This window comes from Heliconius melpomene, chromosome 5 (assembly GCF_056956725.1).
Source record: "Heliconius melpomene rosina isolate 202511_hmr_F chromosome 5, ASM5695672v1, whole genome shotgun sequence".
NCBI lineage: Eukaryota > Metazoa > Arthropoda > Insecta > Lepidoptera > Nymphalidae > Heliconius > Heliconius melpomene.
In genome coordinates this window covers 9,555,534-9,572,480 of record NC_140393.1, presented here as the reverse complement: position 1 = coordinate 9,572,480, position 16,947 = coordinate 9,555,534, and the positions used below count along the sequence as shown (strand labels likewise).

Genomic DNA, 16,947 nt, shown 5'->3' with positions numbered 1-16,947 from the left:
AATTAGTAATTAAAAATAATATAATTAGACGCCTTTCGATTTTAAAATTAGTAAGTAAGTTGATTTGCAACGGCATTGTTTTGGCGCGAGAGAAAACGCCATTTTCATTCAAGATATCGCCGCGGGATAACGGTGTGGGTGCGCCGTCTCGCTCGCACGCACCGTACTAGAGACCGTTAGAAAGAGACAGACAGAAAGCAAATGATTACTCGACTGACCTACTCAATTGCACACTCTCAGTGGAGACCTAATTTTTTTGACTAAATTAATAATGATACAGTTTAAATAAATAAATTTTAATTGATGATTAACGAAATTATATCATTAACTAATTGAATACAACTACGTGAAGATCAGGCCAGTAGTGTCGCAGGTGCAAATGCGGCCGACTGTAACGACAGGTTATGGGTTCGATTCGCATTCGAGGAAATGAAATGTATTTTATATTTCCATTTCCTGGCTCTGGTAACGAGGCATTTTTCGCCACTCATCACGCAATGCCTCCAGAATTCGGCGGAAAGTGAGGAGCGGAAGTATATTTATAGTAATGGAGAGCCTTCCCTGCTGTGCAGGATACAACGTGAAGCTAAAAATAGTAATAAAAGTTAATTTTTTTACTGTAATGGAAATAACAAATAACTAAGAGAACACATTTTATGTAAAAGATACGGCAAAATCTGCTGATGATGTGAGTGTGAAGTAAGTGATCGCCGCCGCCCACGACCCCACGACCCCATGTGACAAAAGGAACTTTAGATGCGTTGCCGACCTATAGTGATAAAGAATAATATAGACTTTCTGTACAAATGGACTCGAATTGGAACTCGTAGTTTCTGAGATTAGCGCCTTCAGCCAAATAAACTGATAAACTTTATGATATTAGTATAAATATAGATATCTAGAATCTAGATATATATTTCGTGCTATTATATGGGTAGGTTAGAACCTTTAACCACCGTATGCTAAATGTTGTAAGACAAGTGACAACTGAGTCACACGGGCGCAAGTAATTACAATGAAACTAATAAAAACGCACATAAAATTCAACACTTTGATGAGTATTAATGTCATAATTTGCATTCATGTGAGATATATTCTAAGGGCGAGAACGGTACAGGTGCGATGTTACTTAGAAAGTCAGTATTTGTAAAATCTAAAATATGTTTTTTATGGTCGTAGGTTTGATATACATTTACGGAAATTGATATAAAGAAAACGTCTCCTCGCTGTGCGTTCTCTATCGCATATATTATGGGGACTGTTCTGAAGAACTGTTACCTGTCGCCCACTTTTCACTGAATTCTGGAGACATTGCGTGATGAGTAGCGCGCTTTACCTCGACACTAGAACGAAAAAATAAAAATATTAAATATTGGATTTCTTCGAGTAGGGATCGAACCCACACCCTGCCGCGTTTACAGTCTACTTAGTGCCCCTGCGTCACGTCTGGCCTGGTATGGTCGCATTGAAAAGGAATTAAAATATATATATTACTCCGAAATATTTACTTAAAAAATTTTTTAGATAGAACTTTATTTTAACGCAAAGCTTCAAAATAAAGAAATTAACTTTAAAAATCACCAATCTTTCCATTTTAGATAATGACAACTAATTGATTGAAACTGTCTACTATACGTCTTGTATTTTAATTACAACACTAATCAAATCTAACCAAACTGTTGCGCCTGCGCAGGTCAGTTAGCACGCGCACTACCACTATATTGTACTTAGCAAAGCAAGTCCAAGTCCATGTACTTTTCTTTATAGCATTTGCCAGTCGATGCTCGGCCGCGGTGGCGTGCGGTCACCATGAGCCTGTGTGGTGTTCAAGTGAAAGTTCGTTTACGTTAGAGAAATGCGTCTCGATATCGCCTTTCTGTTTGTGGTGAGTGTGAATTGCGTTAAAAAGTGCTAATTTTCGTACACATGCCGACAAAAGACGTTGTGATGAAGGGATTGATAAGTAATGGCTAATAGATGAGTTTTATGTTTTGTTTTTTTTTAATAGGTCGATGTCTAATTATTAATTATACTATATTTTTGGATATTTGGATATTTTACTCTATAATAATATGTTTATAGTAAATGAAAATTAAAAATATCTAAAGTCGAAGAGTTCGAAGTTAATTAGGTCTATATTCATATAACTACTGTGCATTTATTAAAGGAGTTTAAAAATTGTAAAATAACTTAAACAAGTATATTTCTATTCTAGTATAAAATGTACATAAATTATAATAACTTAAATATTCGACGGTGAGGTAAGGAGGCCGGCGTTAAACAATGCTTTCCCTCATTTCTCGTTACACAGATAAGTAATTGTATATTGTTTAAATATCGACAAAGAATGTGAAGGCTAACGAACTTCTTTAATTACATGATAGCTTGACATAGAAAATGCACGATTTGGAACGATTTTACTATGATAATTAAAAAGAAATTTACAGAATATTATGGGTATTTATCGTGAAAACTTATAACATGTTTTTAATTTTTTAGTGTTATTCCACACTACAAATACAAAAAAATATTAGAAACCGTCCAAGCAACGCGGGTTCGAGTTGAGAGACTTCTTATTTTTTTATACGTTTTCCAAATCTTAGAATTAATATTTGTTATAATATGATAAATATATGCAGAGTAAATATAAAAAATGTAAAAACAAACATAACTACTAAATAATCAACAACAATAACTTTTTTTAGTCTCAATTTTAGTTTTTAACACGTTTTAAAAGTCTTCAATATATGTAATTTGTAATCAAATCAGTTTAAATATTAAACCTTTAACCTACCTTCCTAATTTTAAAAATATAAAAATAATAAGGAAAAATAACTAAGCACTGTCTTACTATTTCGTCTTCAAACTTCGAGATATTGCCTTTCAGTGTATAATTTAACACCGTGCTTTGTCTTGTTACCAGAGCCAGCAAATCAAACTAATTCTCTTCCCCCAATGGGATTCCAACTAAATTGTCACATTTGATCAGTCATTTCATAAGTCTACACTCATTATATTTAAAAAAAAAGATAAACAATTATTCAAAACATACAAAAAAACAATTAAACGTACAAACAGACTTACTATTCGATAATTTATAGGCATAATAGCATCAGTGTGCGATCAGTGAAAAAAAATGGGTGCGAGGCAGTTGGCCTGGTTCCCACGTACTACCGCGGCTACTGTCCCGCTTTCCGTCTCTAAGTAAGGTGGATTGATGAGATTTACTCGTATTTACACTTTGTAGTTTTTTTAGCTTTGCACTGCGGGATACCGCACATAGCAGGGTAGGCAGAGGGAACCTTTTAAAAAAGAAAAAAGAGGAGGCCATCGTGGCACAGCGGCAGAAGGGTGTGACTGTAACGCGACGGTTGTGAGTTCGATCCCCACTCGAGGAAGTGTATATTTCCATTTATTGGCTCTGGTATCGAGGCAAAGTTCGACGTTGAGTTCTGCCACTCAACACGCAATGTCTCCAGAATTCAGCAGAAAGACTCGGCTTAGCCTGCTGTGTGCGGGATACAGCGTAAAGCTGATAAAATAAAATAAAAAAGAAAAATTTAATAAGCTAAACTAATTATTTACGTTTAAATTATATTTTATATATCGTTTTATGTCTACAACTAAGAAGAAGTCTGCAGCATCTATCTAGTTAATTGACACCAAAATCCACTTGTAATTATATCGCATCTTGTTTAATCACTTGCAGCGATTCAGTTCACGACGGCAAGTTAACTTGCCAAGCTTGTTTCTGCGACTCTACCTATTCACGTAGCTTATTCACTAGCTTACCGCTAGGCTTTGCCTGCGCTGTTTTCGATTTTCCTATGACATATTTTGTTAAGGAATTTAATTAGTCATTTATAATCGCCAAAAACATACCTATATTTAATCTTTATTAGCTAACTTTTCTATTTGATAGTAGTGGCTGTTGTGAGTTCGATTCCTTATCGGAGAAATGTATTATTTAACTTTCATTTTCATCGTTTCGGTAACAAGACAATAAGCGGCATTAAGTTCCGCCAGTTCACATGCAATGTCTCGAAAATTCGGTGGAAAGTGGTAATAGAGTACCTTAGCATTAGGTTCCCTTTGTCTACTCTGCGATGTGTGCAAAAAAGCTTAGAAAGGTTTTCTATTTCATATTACGCGTAATTAGCAATTTGGAAACGACAACATACAAAAGTTCAACCCCTATTTTACTGTCTTAAGTGTGGATCATCTAAAATTACATTCTTAGAGGTCATTTACCTACGCCACGCTTTTTCCTATTATTAAGAAAGTTGAAATTTAATTTTAAAAATTTAATTTAATGTTAAATTTAAAGTTTAAATTTTATAATGTTTCGAAAAAAAACTTTCTTTATTTATTCTTCGTCTAAATATTCTATATTTTTAACCTTTTTTTTAATTTGTACCATAAAAACAATTTCACGCATTTCCCGCCTAGCAGGCAAGGCAGAAGGATCTAGTGTTAACACACTCCGTTCTTCTCTTTTAATCTGGTAAAAAAAATAATAACATAAGTTACGATACGCGAAACATTGTAAATTTTACATCACCCACAATACTTTATATTGGCGAAAGTTAGTTCTAGACAGACGTGATTTCACCGCCTGTCTGCGTCTGGTCTCTAGGCTCTCGTGTAACCTCATTTAAATACTCGTTACATGTAAATTATCTATCTACAGTTAAAACTACTTGTTATACCTAATCAACTTTGTAAGCTACTTTGTACTGTCAACGTCATAGGTTGTGGCTTCGATTCCCAGTCGAGGAAATTAACTGTTTAACATTTATATTTTCTCGAACCAATTACAAAGGAAAGTAATGCAATGCTTCAAGAATTCGACGGAAAGTGGGGAATGGAGTGTATTAATGGGAACAGAGGGTGCAATTAGGTTCCCAGGTCCCTTCTGCCTACCCTGGTATGTGCCTGATTGAGCATGAAGCTACAAAACTATGTAGATATATGTTTAGGATTCGTTTCCATTATGAGATGGCTTAATAGCTGAGAGGTGTGTATGGCACATTCTAGTCAATTTGAATAGTCCAAGTCAAAAAGTCATTAGTATCAATCTATACTATTACTATATACTATTACTATTTTACTATTACTTATACTATATACTATAATATAATAAAGCGGAAGAGTTTGTTTGTTTGTTTGTTTGTTTGAACGCTAAGATCTTTGAATCTACTGGTCCGATTTACTATGTTTTTGTTTTGTATGAAAGCTTGTAGGAAAGCCGGTTTGCAAAGTTTCTTTGTTGTTTTAAGAAAACGTCACCCAAAAATAACTTCTATTTTGATATTCATCCTTATAAAAATAAATATATTATATAATATTTAATAAATATTCTTATAGTTCAAGCAGGCGTAGCCGCGTCCGGGTCCACTAGTAGTAGTATAATTTTCTTCATGAAGAGCTTTTAACAGCATAAAGCTTAGTGGTTAGAGCGCTTGGACGGTTTCCAAACGGTGCGGGTTGAAATCTCGCTATATTTGTTTATATGCTTTCTAAAAAAGTTAATGAAAATATTGCTATGAATTAAATTTAAGGTTATACCTAATTATATATTACGATGACTGTGGAATTCATTTTAAGTTGTTTGCATTTAAAAAAAAATTACATTTAAACGACAGAATATGAGGGAAAAAAATTTAGACGATTTAAAAAAAACAAGTTAAATATGTCAATGTGCGGGGAAAAAGTATTGTCAAATTTTAATTGCGTCTCTTGCAATAATTAAAAAACTGTAAATACGTAATTATTGCATCGAATGGGCGATAAAATATGGATAGAGAAAGGAGTGTCTTCACACTAAGCTGTTTGTAAGCGAGAATTGTGATAAACTTATATATAAAAGATCTTTAAAAGTAAAAATAGATATTAGTACGTTATTTAAATAAAAAGTTATATTTAGATATAGCAGGTGTAAAGATGAATATAAAGATGAAGATGTTGATGAATCTTATATCTCAGTTCCCCAATTCCCCATTAGATACTTAGCTCCCCTATTTTCGAGACATTGCAAGTCGAGTGGCAAAACTCAACGTCACGCTGTTTGACTTATTATCAAAGCTAGGAAATGAAACTAATTCATTCCTCCAACTGCGAATCGAACCTAGAACCATGGTAGCGCAGCGGCACGGTATATGACTGTATACACGGTGGTAATACTTTCACATTCAAAATATAAATAAGGTAGCTTTTACCAACCGGACTCTCTCGATCAGTGCAGGCTGCCGTATTGACTGTCAATAAACAGTGAAAACATTGTAATTGCAACATGCGCTTTAAACTTTCTACCTTTTAGCCATTAGTGATTAAATTATGATAAAAAAATATTAATACTACATTAGTTCGCTGAATATGATAAAATATTTTATTATAATGATTAGGATGAGGTCGTCATGACGCAGAGGCACAGGCGTGCGCCTTTAAACATGAAGGTTTTGGGTTCGATTCCAGTTCGAAGAATATTCAATATTCGATTTTCCTCGCTTTGGTAACGAGTCAACTTGCAACGTTGAGTTTCACGGAAGTATCTCAATAACTCACGGAGTGTCTTAAGTTAGTTATAAAATACTATACGTAAATAACATCGTAGCACAGTGGAACAGCGTCTGCAAATTAGGAAACGCACTGGTTGTGGATTCGATCCCTAATCGGGGAATGATTTATTTTTATTTCTTCGCTGTACGCTTTACCTACTCTTTTGCGGCCGGTCGTCGTGTCGTGGCGCACGTTCACGGTCACGCGCTACGTTTGAGCGTAAACACGATTGTTGTGAGTTTGAATATTTTTATAAATTAGCTTTGACAGCAAGGTAACGTGAGGAAGTGAGTTCTGCCACTTAAAACCCAATATCTCAATAGCTAAGTCGAATGTTTGGAACAGTGTTCTAACACTAGGTTCCCTATTATCCTGCTATTTCCGGGATACAGAGTTAACCTAAAAAAATACAGCATAATTTATAGCAAATCATTTTAGACCTTTTTGAAATGAATCTTTCTTAGCCACCAAAGCGGCTCCACTCGTATATTAAAACATAATTACTCGATATAATTTCGTATAACGGTTGAGTTAAGTAAATTAGCTTGATGTTGTAAAAAGTAAATAAGTTGTAATTTGCGAACGAGATATACCGGTCCTTTTAAAAATAAACTATCAATTATATCTTTTGGTAAAACGAAAAAAATATGGATTTTTTTCCTGTTATATTTAAGCTATATATTAATACTAGCGGACGCGCGCAGCTTCGCTTACTTATTTAGGGGTGAATTCTAATAAACTACAATATGTGTTCAATTAAATATTTTTAAGAGTCTAAAAGAGTCGGTGGTTTAAGAGTCGGTGATTTAAAGATTTTTCCATACAAACTTTCAACCCCTTATTTGCACCCTTAGGGGGAAAATTGTAGAAAACGATGAAACACGTGTTCAATTAAATACTTTTAAAAATCTAAATTTCAAATTTTATAAAAATCGGTGCCGATTTAAATTTTTTTCCATACAAACTTTCAATCCCTATTTCCCCCCTTTAGGGTTAAAATTTTTAAAAATCCCTTCTTAGTGGATGTCCAGATTACGAAAGTAAACATCTGTCCAAATTTCACGTTTCTACCATCAGCGGTTACGGCTGTGCGTGCGTCTTACCTCAGTCAGTGAGGACAAGTCCTTTTATATATATAGATATTTGCTAAATTGTATGATTTGGGAACTAAAAAATCTTATTTATTTTATTTATGCTATGGACTTTATTTTTAAATTCTGAGTCTAACTGTAAAAGTTATGATTGTAGGTTCAATTCCCAATCGGTGGTATAAACTATTATAATCATTCCTGAAGTAACCATCGAAACCACAATATACCCGCTTACAGTTAATAGTTTACAGAGACGCTACTTTTCGAAGCATACTTATTTCATCATTACACGCAAAGCTATGTAAGCAACAAAAGAAACCAGAAGCCACCATACAATTGAGCGGACATACGGACAGGCATGCAAGTGAAAGTGATTGGTGATATTTGAGCAGGTGTGACGTCATCGAGAGAGCTATCTTAATAAAGAAATTCGATAGGATGTCGCTTATTTGTAATCAGTGTGTACAATGTAAATGAAATTTGATTTTACATCTTTTATCGAATAATTGAACGACAAAAATATTGTAAAAACATTTATAATTATTATGAAATAAATTTATTTCATTTGGGTTTGTTTTAAAAAAGCAGTTTCTCGCCTTTTCTCATATGGTCTAGACATATAGACGCTTGACACTAGGTATCTCTTTTGTCCAGTTTCCATCCGATTTTCGAATGGCGTAACTCAACGCCGCGCTGTTTTATTACTATAACGAGGAAATGACCTTTAGACATGTGATAATTGGACAGTAAAACCATTCTCCATGTTCCTTATCATATCTTACGAAAAGAATCAGTGGCGTAGCTAGGGGGGTGCGAGCGGTGCGGTCGCACCGGGCATCAACAGGAAAAGGGCATCAAAGTCGACGATTAGTGTGTTTTTTCTTTGTTTTTTAGACTTTATACCATATTAAAGGGCATCAAGTCCTTTAAGCCGCACCGGGCATCAAAAGGAAAGGGGCATCAAAGTCGACGATCACTTTGTTTTATAGAACTCAACGGCGATGATCACGTTTTTTTTTTTTTTTTAGAAGTCAACAACAGGAAAGGGGCATCAAGTTCCCCGAGCCACACCGGGCAGCAAATACCCTAGCTACGCCACTGAAAAGAATACCTTCAATTTTCGAAATCTTTTGAGTAATATGTAAAAAAATTGTTTATTTAATAACGGTATCACGCGTCCCCACGTACATGGAGCATCTCACGCCACATGTGTGTTTGTGTGTATGTACATCACGCGCCCAAAAATGTCCTTACTCGACCTCCTTTCTGACAACAATATCAAAATGTTACCGCCTACTCATCTAAAATACTAATACAACTTTTTAGCTTGAAGCATCTCTTACCGGGTCTAAAGAGTGAACCTTGTATTAATTTTTTCAGCCCTTTTTCTATTAATATTAGAAAAAACACTATTTTAATATGTAGAAAACGTATAAAAATTGAACGTAGCTATATACCTCTCTTTATATGACTCTAGATACGCCCATGGCGTTTCTAGAGACATTTTCCAGTTTGGGGCCACAGAGAACCTAGTGATAAATACATCACCCATTCAACGCCCAATTTTCGAGACCTTGCTCAGAATATTAAATAATTTGCTATTAGAATATAATTTCTATTTTAGTGACGAAATATTCCATCTTCATATCATCAGATAAGGGTGATGTTTTTTTAGCTTCACATTATTCTCTCATTTGGTAAGGTACTGGGAACTTTTGTTAGGACACTCCGTTCCCATCATCCTTTCTGTTCACCATTTTCCGCCAATTTCTGGAGCCATTGATTGACGAAACTCGCGCACACAACTCAACTTAAATTTAAATAAATATTTCATTTCCTCCAGCGGGGATCGAACCCACAACCAGTCGCGTTTCGCGTTTACGGTCACACACGAACCCCTGAACCACGACAGGCCTCAAAATGAAAATATCAACAATATCATATAATCCCAAAAAGGATTAAAATAGAAAGTAAGAAAAGTGAAACCTAAACCTTTAATTGTAAGTATATAAGACAAGTAATTTCAATCGAGTGGGCGTTTACTTTCATTCGTACAGACAGCGACGGCCGCAGGTGCACGCTGCACCCTGTATACTGTATACTGTGTACCTACTGTATAACTTATAAGTATAACGACCTCGATTCATATTACTTTGCATTACGGTTTATTTATCATGGCAGTCACTGTGTCAAACTTTTTTATTTGCGCTCGATTAATGAACACGGGGACGCGGTTTTGGTATAATTATTGACGTATGTATATCGTTGTGTTTATATTTTGTTGTTATTAGGGTTCCGTATTTTAAAAGAAATGAATGGAACCCTTATTGGGACACGTTGTTCGTATATCCTTTTTTTTCTTGCTTGATCAAGCTAAGGGGGGCAATGGTAGCGCAGAGGTAAATGCGACTATAAACCCGACAGACAAACGTTCGATTCCTCGAGGAAATGAAAATTTAATATTTTAATTTCTGCGCTCTGGTAAAAGAGCCAATCGCGGGGTTTTGTCCGCCACTCAAAACGCAGAGTTCCCAAAATTCGCTGTAGGTTCAGTGTTTCTGTGAACGGAAGTGTTTTTTTATACCTAAACGACAAATGTTTTCCCATTAAAAAACATTATAATTATATTGATATTTATCACCATTATAAATAATAAATTAAATAGATTTTATTTTATTTTTGTCCCGTTTTTGAGAAAAGAGGTGGAAGAGCTTATTAACTTAAAACAAAGTCGAGATAAAATCTGATATCGCTTGTGTTAACTCTATACTCATCTAATCTTCTTTTCAAAATATTATTTGCGCTGACGCAAATGTAAGTTGGGTGAGTTGTGACGTCATGCGCGTGGGTACAGGAAACTATAGTCACGTCATAAACATTATTTATATAAAAAATAAATAACCATAAACATCTTTCCAAGAAAGAGTTCTCACTACAGCCATATCATTCTAAATCACAAAAGCCCGACTAAATTTTGGTACAAAAGAAAACATAGAGGTGGGCGTAAGCCACCCACAGAAAGCTAACAAGGAAAATCGGTTACCTTATTTTAGATATATGCATGGTCTTGTGCAAATTAACTGTAAACGCCATTTTTTTAAATAAAAACATAAAAAAGCACAGGCAAATTAAAAATGACACTATCATCTATATCCATACCTATATTATAAATTCGAAAGTAACTCTGTCTGTCTGTCTGTCTATCTGTCTGTCTTTTACGCAATCAGGGCCAAACTGCTAATTTAATTGTGATAAAATACTCATATAGAGATACTTGAGGGTCTCGGGATGAACATAGGATACTTTTTTTTCTCATATTTGTAATATTTTCGATATACACCAATATATTAAAATATTTATTAATTTGACAAACAATTTATTCCGCCATGTTAATAACAACCGTCGCGTTGCTAAGCAACGATTTGCAAAGTTTGTTGTTAGAACGTCAACCAAAATGAGCTTGCGTAACGCATCTCTCTATTGAAAAGTGAAAATAATTTCATAAATATATTTAATAAATATTCATATACTTAGTTCAAGCGGGCGTAGCCGCGTTCGGGTCCACTAGTATATTTATATATATATATATATCCATACCTATATTATAAATTCGAAAGTAACTCTGTCTGTCTGTCTGTCTGTCTGTCTGTCTGTCTTTTCCGCAATCAGGGCCAAACCGCTAATTTAATTGTGATAAAATACTCATATAGAGATACTTGAGGGTCCCGGGATGAACATAGGATACTTTTTTTTTCTCATATTTGTAATATTTTCGTTATATACCAATATATTAAAATAATTAATTTGACAAGGAATTTATTCCGCCATGTTAATAACAATCGTCGCTACGCGTTGCTAAGCAACGGTTTGCAAAGTTTGCTGTTTTAAGAAAACGTCACCCACAGTGAGTTTGCTTAATGCATACATGGTGCGCGCCGATATAGATTTGTATACATTAACAAAAATTAGATGATTTCTATAATTTGATATTCATCCTTATGAAAATAAATTATTATAATAGTCTCTTTTAGCATTTCATCTAGATGGAAATTATAGTTTACTGTATAACATTCTAATAAATAAGATGTCACTGATTCCAAATGAGCTAGCCTACGAGTGGTATAGTATGACCGCCGCGAACGGGCAGATGACTTTGATGATTTTGTAAACTTTTATATATTTTCGAATTACTATTATTTTTTATGTAATTATTTGCTGCTTATAATTAATTTATCTCCGTTCGGTTATCTATACCGATGTTATACACTTAAAATATCGTAATTTTAATCATTTGGGATTTTATTTAATATTGTTCGCAAAAATTAATAATTATTTAATATAGAAAAATGTTTAGTACGCGCGCACGGCAAACTTTAGGTACTTTTTCTAATATTAAGAATTTCCTTTAGTTACTTTTACTTCTTTTTTTTGTTCATTTCGGTTACTCAGATATTTTTTCTAATAATAAATCTCCACTTATTATTGTTTTTTAACTTATTTTAATTATTTAGGCTTATATTTTCGCGGGCGTAGCCGCGTCCGGGCCCACTAGTATATATATATATACTAAAAAATATATATTAACACCCTAATTCTTCGTCAAGTAGGTAACATGGAGCACAGTGCGGTGCTACGACTACGCGTCAGCATGCGCCCGCCCGTACCGCACCAAGCGGGCGAAGGCCGTCCCCGACGTGCCCTGCGACCTGAGCAAGCAGAGCTACTGCACCACGCCAGGGAACAGCTACCCCTGGCACGCTATTCGGAGGTTTATCAGGGAGAATCAGGTAATAACAAATAATTCTGATATTCATATCTGCCTTGACAATTTCAACACGTTCAAGCCGAAGATTCAATGCTCGAATAAAATTTAAGAAAAGTAGGTATGTTTCATTTAGCCACGTCGACATGGTCATGGGACAATAATAAACGCGATGGGTGTTAGTTCGATTCTCACTCGAGGCAATCAATTACTTTGACGTCCTTGCCTTGCAATAAAAAGCGCGGCGTTGAATTCCGCTAGTAAATACGCAATTGCCCGAATTCAAGTGGAAAATAGAGAACTCTCTACGAAGCGTAAAGATTCAAAATGTTCAATTTTAAACACAATATAGTTTAAGAATACTTGTGTGTCCACAGGTATTGTGGACGATTTCACTTTTTATTTTTATGTTACTATAAAATAAGATCGTGATTCGTGACTTTTATATACATTGTACGTGTTATTTGATTTTTCTCGTAATATTTACGTATTAGCCAGACCTATAATAACTTGTTTATTCCAAGCTATTGTAACTTTTTTATTATATTTTTGACAATACATACTTTCCTTACAATATTTTCAGGGTCTCATGAGAAGAATGTACGGTGATGAGCGACATATAGCTGTACTTAAAGCAGAGTTAGAAAATTTTATAGACGACGATGATGATGATGATGACAAAAGCGAAGACTTCACTGAAGAACTAATAAAGACTAAAATGTTATATACGAAGAAAAGCCACGGACGCGCCATGAAGGACAAACCACATTTCAGGCCGATACAATCAAATAGCGAGAAACAGAAAAAAGTAGACACTGAAATATTGAAAGTAAAGCCGCTTGATAACGCAATCAACAGTACAAATATAAAGGAAAATGAAAACAAAACAGAAGTTAGTAATAACGATACGCTGAACGACGATAAAGGTATATCCTACAAAACAAAATTAGAAAGTATAGCTAATATAGAAATAAACAACTTAGATCCAGATGTGATAACTTTAGAAGCCGTTATAAAACAAAGTATAGAGACAAATAGTGTTTACACAAATTTCTCGGGAACCTCCAAAAGCGAACCATTGGCCGAAAGGAAGAACAATACGGACAGAAATATGACTACGACGGCGGAAATCATTAATAGTACCGATACTATTGAACAGTACGATGATATTACAACAGAATCTGGAAAAGACATTTGGAAGAGCTCGGACACTTCCACTTTGCCGCCTACGCTGTTGTTTTCAGAACACGAGAAAGTGAAAGTGGACCGAGTTGATAACAAAGATAATGATAAAAAGGAAGAGTTGCACCCTAAACCTGTGCAAGAGACGATGCGACCTTCGGTCATAAAACTCCGGGGAGCGTAAGTACATGCTGTAGATTTTCACTTTTTTGCGATCAAATTTTATGGAGAAGTTATGAATATAGTTAATAGGTAGGTACTTTATATTGGCATAAATTACAATTATCAGTTATACCAGACTCTCTATTTTTTTTTTATTAAAGTTAACTAAATAATAAGTAAACTAATAGAATATTTATTTTTTATATGTATGTAAAGTATGTATGGATAAATTATAATTGTCGGTACAGTAGTTTAGTATTAGAATGTTACTTTAGGTTAATATTGTAAAGAACGTTTCTTGCCTACATACTCATGAGTTTAGCAAGAGATTCGTTTATATATTTACAATGTAAAAGAAAAGAAAATAATCTAAAAAAAAAACTATAATAGACTCATACTATATAGAATTATCGATATTGAAATTTTTACTTTAATATAAAATAACAAAAAAAGTATACATTTCATATCTTATTTATAAAAGATATTATTACTTATACCTAACTCGATGAAATGATATTCGCGGACTGGTTCCGGCACCTCGCGCTTTCACCACTAGCCCACAATAACTTACAAGTCATCGTTAACTTAATCTGCATTTAAATTGTTTGCCTTAAATGTTTGTTTTTATTAAGCAATCGTATACTTTCATTGGTTTTACCGTTATCGATTTGTTAAGACAATAGATATCATTTTATACTTTGGCACTATATGAAAGTAGATTTTGAAATTTTAATTTTCTAATTTGGATTTACGGTAAAAAATAAACGCAAAGATACATAATTCTCATCACTATAAAGGATATATAATGGTAGAGGACGAGGTGAAAGATACTTATCACCCTATCAGTGATGTTTGTCGCTCGCTTTTCTCTGTCTACTCCGCTAAGGATAAAAAAAATATATCTTACAAAACCTAGTGTTAAGACACTCCGTTCCCCACTTTCTGCCTTGCGTGTTGAGTGGCAGAACTCGACGCCGCGTTTTACCTAGACGATATCAAAGAACTCTATATTACATCATCGTTTAAAATTATCAGTCTATAGGTACTTACTTGCAATTAGTTTCATGTGTCGCTTCCATTTGACCACGCGGGCCAACCCATAAATAAAAGCTAGTAGTATTACTTATTATTATAATAATTGATTCTATCCCCACATAACAGGAACGCGTGTGAGACTAAAGAAGAGATGGCGGCTCCATTCTGGGCGAACAGCACCCGCGGGGAGATGCTGGCGCTCCTCAACATGTACCCCTTCGAGCAGTACATACACTTGGAGACGTGTGTGCACAAACACAAGCAACAATACTGCAGAGAGGGATGCAGGTGAATACTCTGTTTTATTATGATAATATTACCTAATATTAAAAATAGTAAAATCTTTGCCTTGTTACCAGAGCATATGACGAGATGCCCAATGTAAATGTTATATATTTCATTATCCCCAAAGGCAATCGAACCCACATCCATCCTCCACCCACATAGAACCTGTCGCTTTTACATTCAAACTTGCGCAGTTTATATCTTCTATTGAAATAAACTAAGCACCAATCAATACAAAATGACAGATGCGAACAGCAATACCGTCTACACCGCCTCCTTGCCTACGACCCCCGCAACGAGTGCCGCGGCATCTTCGCCGACTGGTTCAAGTTCCCCGCCTGCTGCGTCTGCAGATGCTACGACGTGCCTCTGGAGTTCCGCGCGAGGTCACCTCGTATCCTCCATCCACAGTACGACGAGGACGTCAAGAGGCTTATTTACGAAGATGTGGCCAGAGATTGGTATTCCACGTCGTACGGGGAGGATGATGATGATTTGTATTAGAAAGTTAAATGGTTGATATATTGTTTTTATAAATAAATTAATATAACTTTCGTTGACGAGGCGCGGTCTGTTTTTAGGTTCTCTGAACTTTTGCGCATTGTTTACTCAGTAAGAAAATAATCAAAAAATTTAAAGAACGTTAAATCATATCTACCCAGCCATATACAGCTAAATTTTAGCGCGACTACGCTTACGCTACGCTACGTTTCGTTTAAAACTTTGTAATTGTCATTTATAAATAATAGCTAAAAGCTGATTGGCGGCAACATTATTTTTTTAAATTTGTAGTAAAAGTTTAAATTGCAAATGATCACATGAATAATTCCTTATTTAATCGATATCTCAATAGTATCGATTAAATTATAAATACATATTCAATAATTCCTTATTTAATCGACACTATTAGTGCGCCCGTTATATTTTTTTTAATTTTACATAACCTGTGCTCGTCATATGATAAATCTTCCCTAATTTAACCCCACCATTAAACATACACATATATTAGATAAAATTATTTATATTAGGTATTACTGTAAGAATTATTAAAATTTGTTAAATAATGTTATTTAATTAGCTTTTATAATTATACTGTTGTTTATTAGCTTATAGGAGATAGACGTAAATAAAATTTAACAGTTGTTTATACATAGTTTAATTTATCCGTTACTAATTACTATTTTTAAGGCTAGTGAAAATTGTGTAAATTAACTGTAAAAAGTGTATGAAATGTTAATGTGAAATATATTATATTAAATTATAATCGTTTTATATTTCCTTTTTTTTCTCTTCTAATATAATTTGGTGCACTTTCTCTTGGTTCGACTGGGTTGTTCTGGGTTCGCCTATCCCTACTCGAGAAAAGGAAATATTTAGTTAAATTAATATTTTCATTTCTTCGCTCTGGTGTCGAAGCGTTAAGTTCCGCCACTCAACACGCAATGCTTTTAGAAAACGGCGGCCAGTGGGAAACGGTGGAAATTAAAGAATTAAATATTTAACTTCCTCGGGTGGAATCGAATCCACAACCTATCATGTTTACAGTAACACACTTGTGCCACTGCGCCACGTCAGACTTCAAATATAGTTCTATTAATTACACTTTCCATTTTTTTTTTATTTAAATATACTTTAACTTTGAATACGAAAATATACTTACCTACCTATGTTAATACATATAATACAATAGTAATCTTATACTATACTTACGATAGTTATGTTATGGCATTGTAACTCACGATCAAAACGTGATAGTTACGTTTTACGCAAACTGTTGAGTTCAATGTATTGATTTTTACTGTCACTAATAACGTTACGTCTATATTAGCGTAAGAAAATATATGAAAAATTGTAATAACTATAAATATATAA

General features: G+C 34.3%; 1 protein-coding gene across 2 annotated transcripts; it reads left to right on the top strand.

Annotated features, from left to right (window-relative positions):
- Positions 1–1,759: 1,759 nt before the first annotated feature.
- spz4 (Spaetzle domain-containing protein 4) lies at positions 1,760–16,336 on the top strand. Of its 2 annotated transcripts, none has more exons than XM_085185665.1 (5): positions 1,760–1,885; positions 12,257–12,436; positions 12,995–13,773; positions 14,917–15,078; positions 15,321–16,336. In XM_085185665.1, the coding sequence occupies exons 1-5, from the start codon at positions 1,856–1,858 to the stop codon at positions 15,577–15,579; spliced, it is 1,410 nt and encodes a 469-aa protein (XP_085041791.1). In that variant the 5' UTR covers positions 1,760–1,855; the 3' UTR covers positions 15,580–16,336. The 2 variants fall into 2 exon arrangements, with proteins under 2 accessions (XP_085041791.1, XP_085041793.1); XM_085185667.1 differs by having other exon boundaries at positions 1,771–1,885; positions 12,254–12,436.
- Positions 16,337–16,947: the final 611 nt, after the last annotated feature.

Excerpts from the sequence above, each read along its gene's own strand:
- spz4 (XM_085185665.1), top strand. The coding sequence starts at position 1,856 with ATGCGTCTCGATATCGCCTTTCTGTTTGTG. Across the intron at positions 13,774-14,916 it reads GTCATAAAACTCCGGGGAGC|GAACGCGTGTGAGACTAAAG; the intron begins GTAAGTACATGC and ends CCCACATAACAG. Across the intron at positions 15,079-15,320 it reads TACTGCAGAGAGGGATGCAG|ATGCGAACAGCAATACCGTC; the intron begins GTGAATACTCTG and ends ACAAAATGACAG.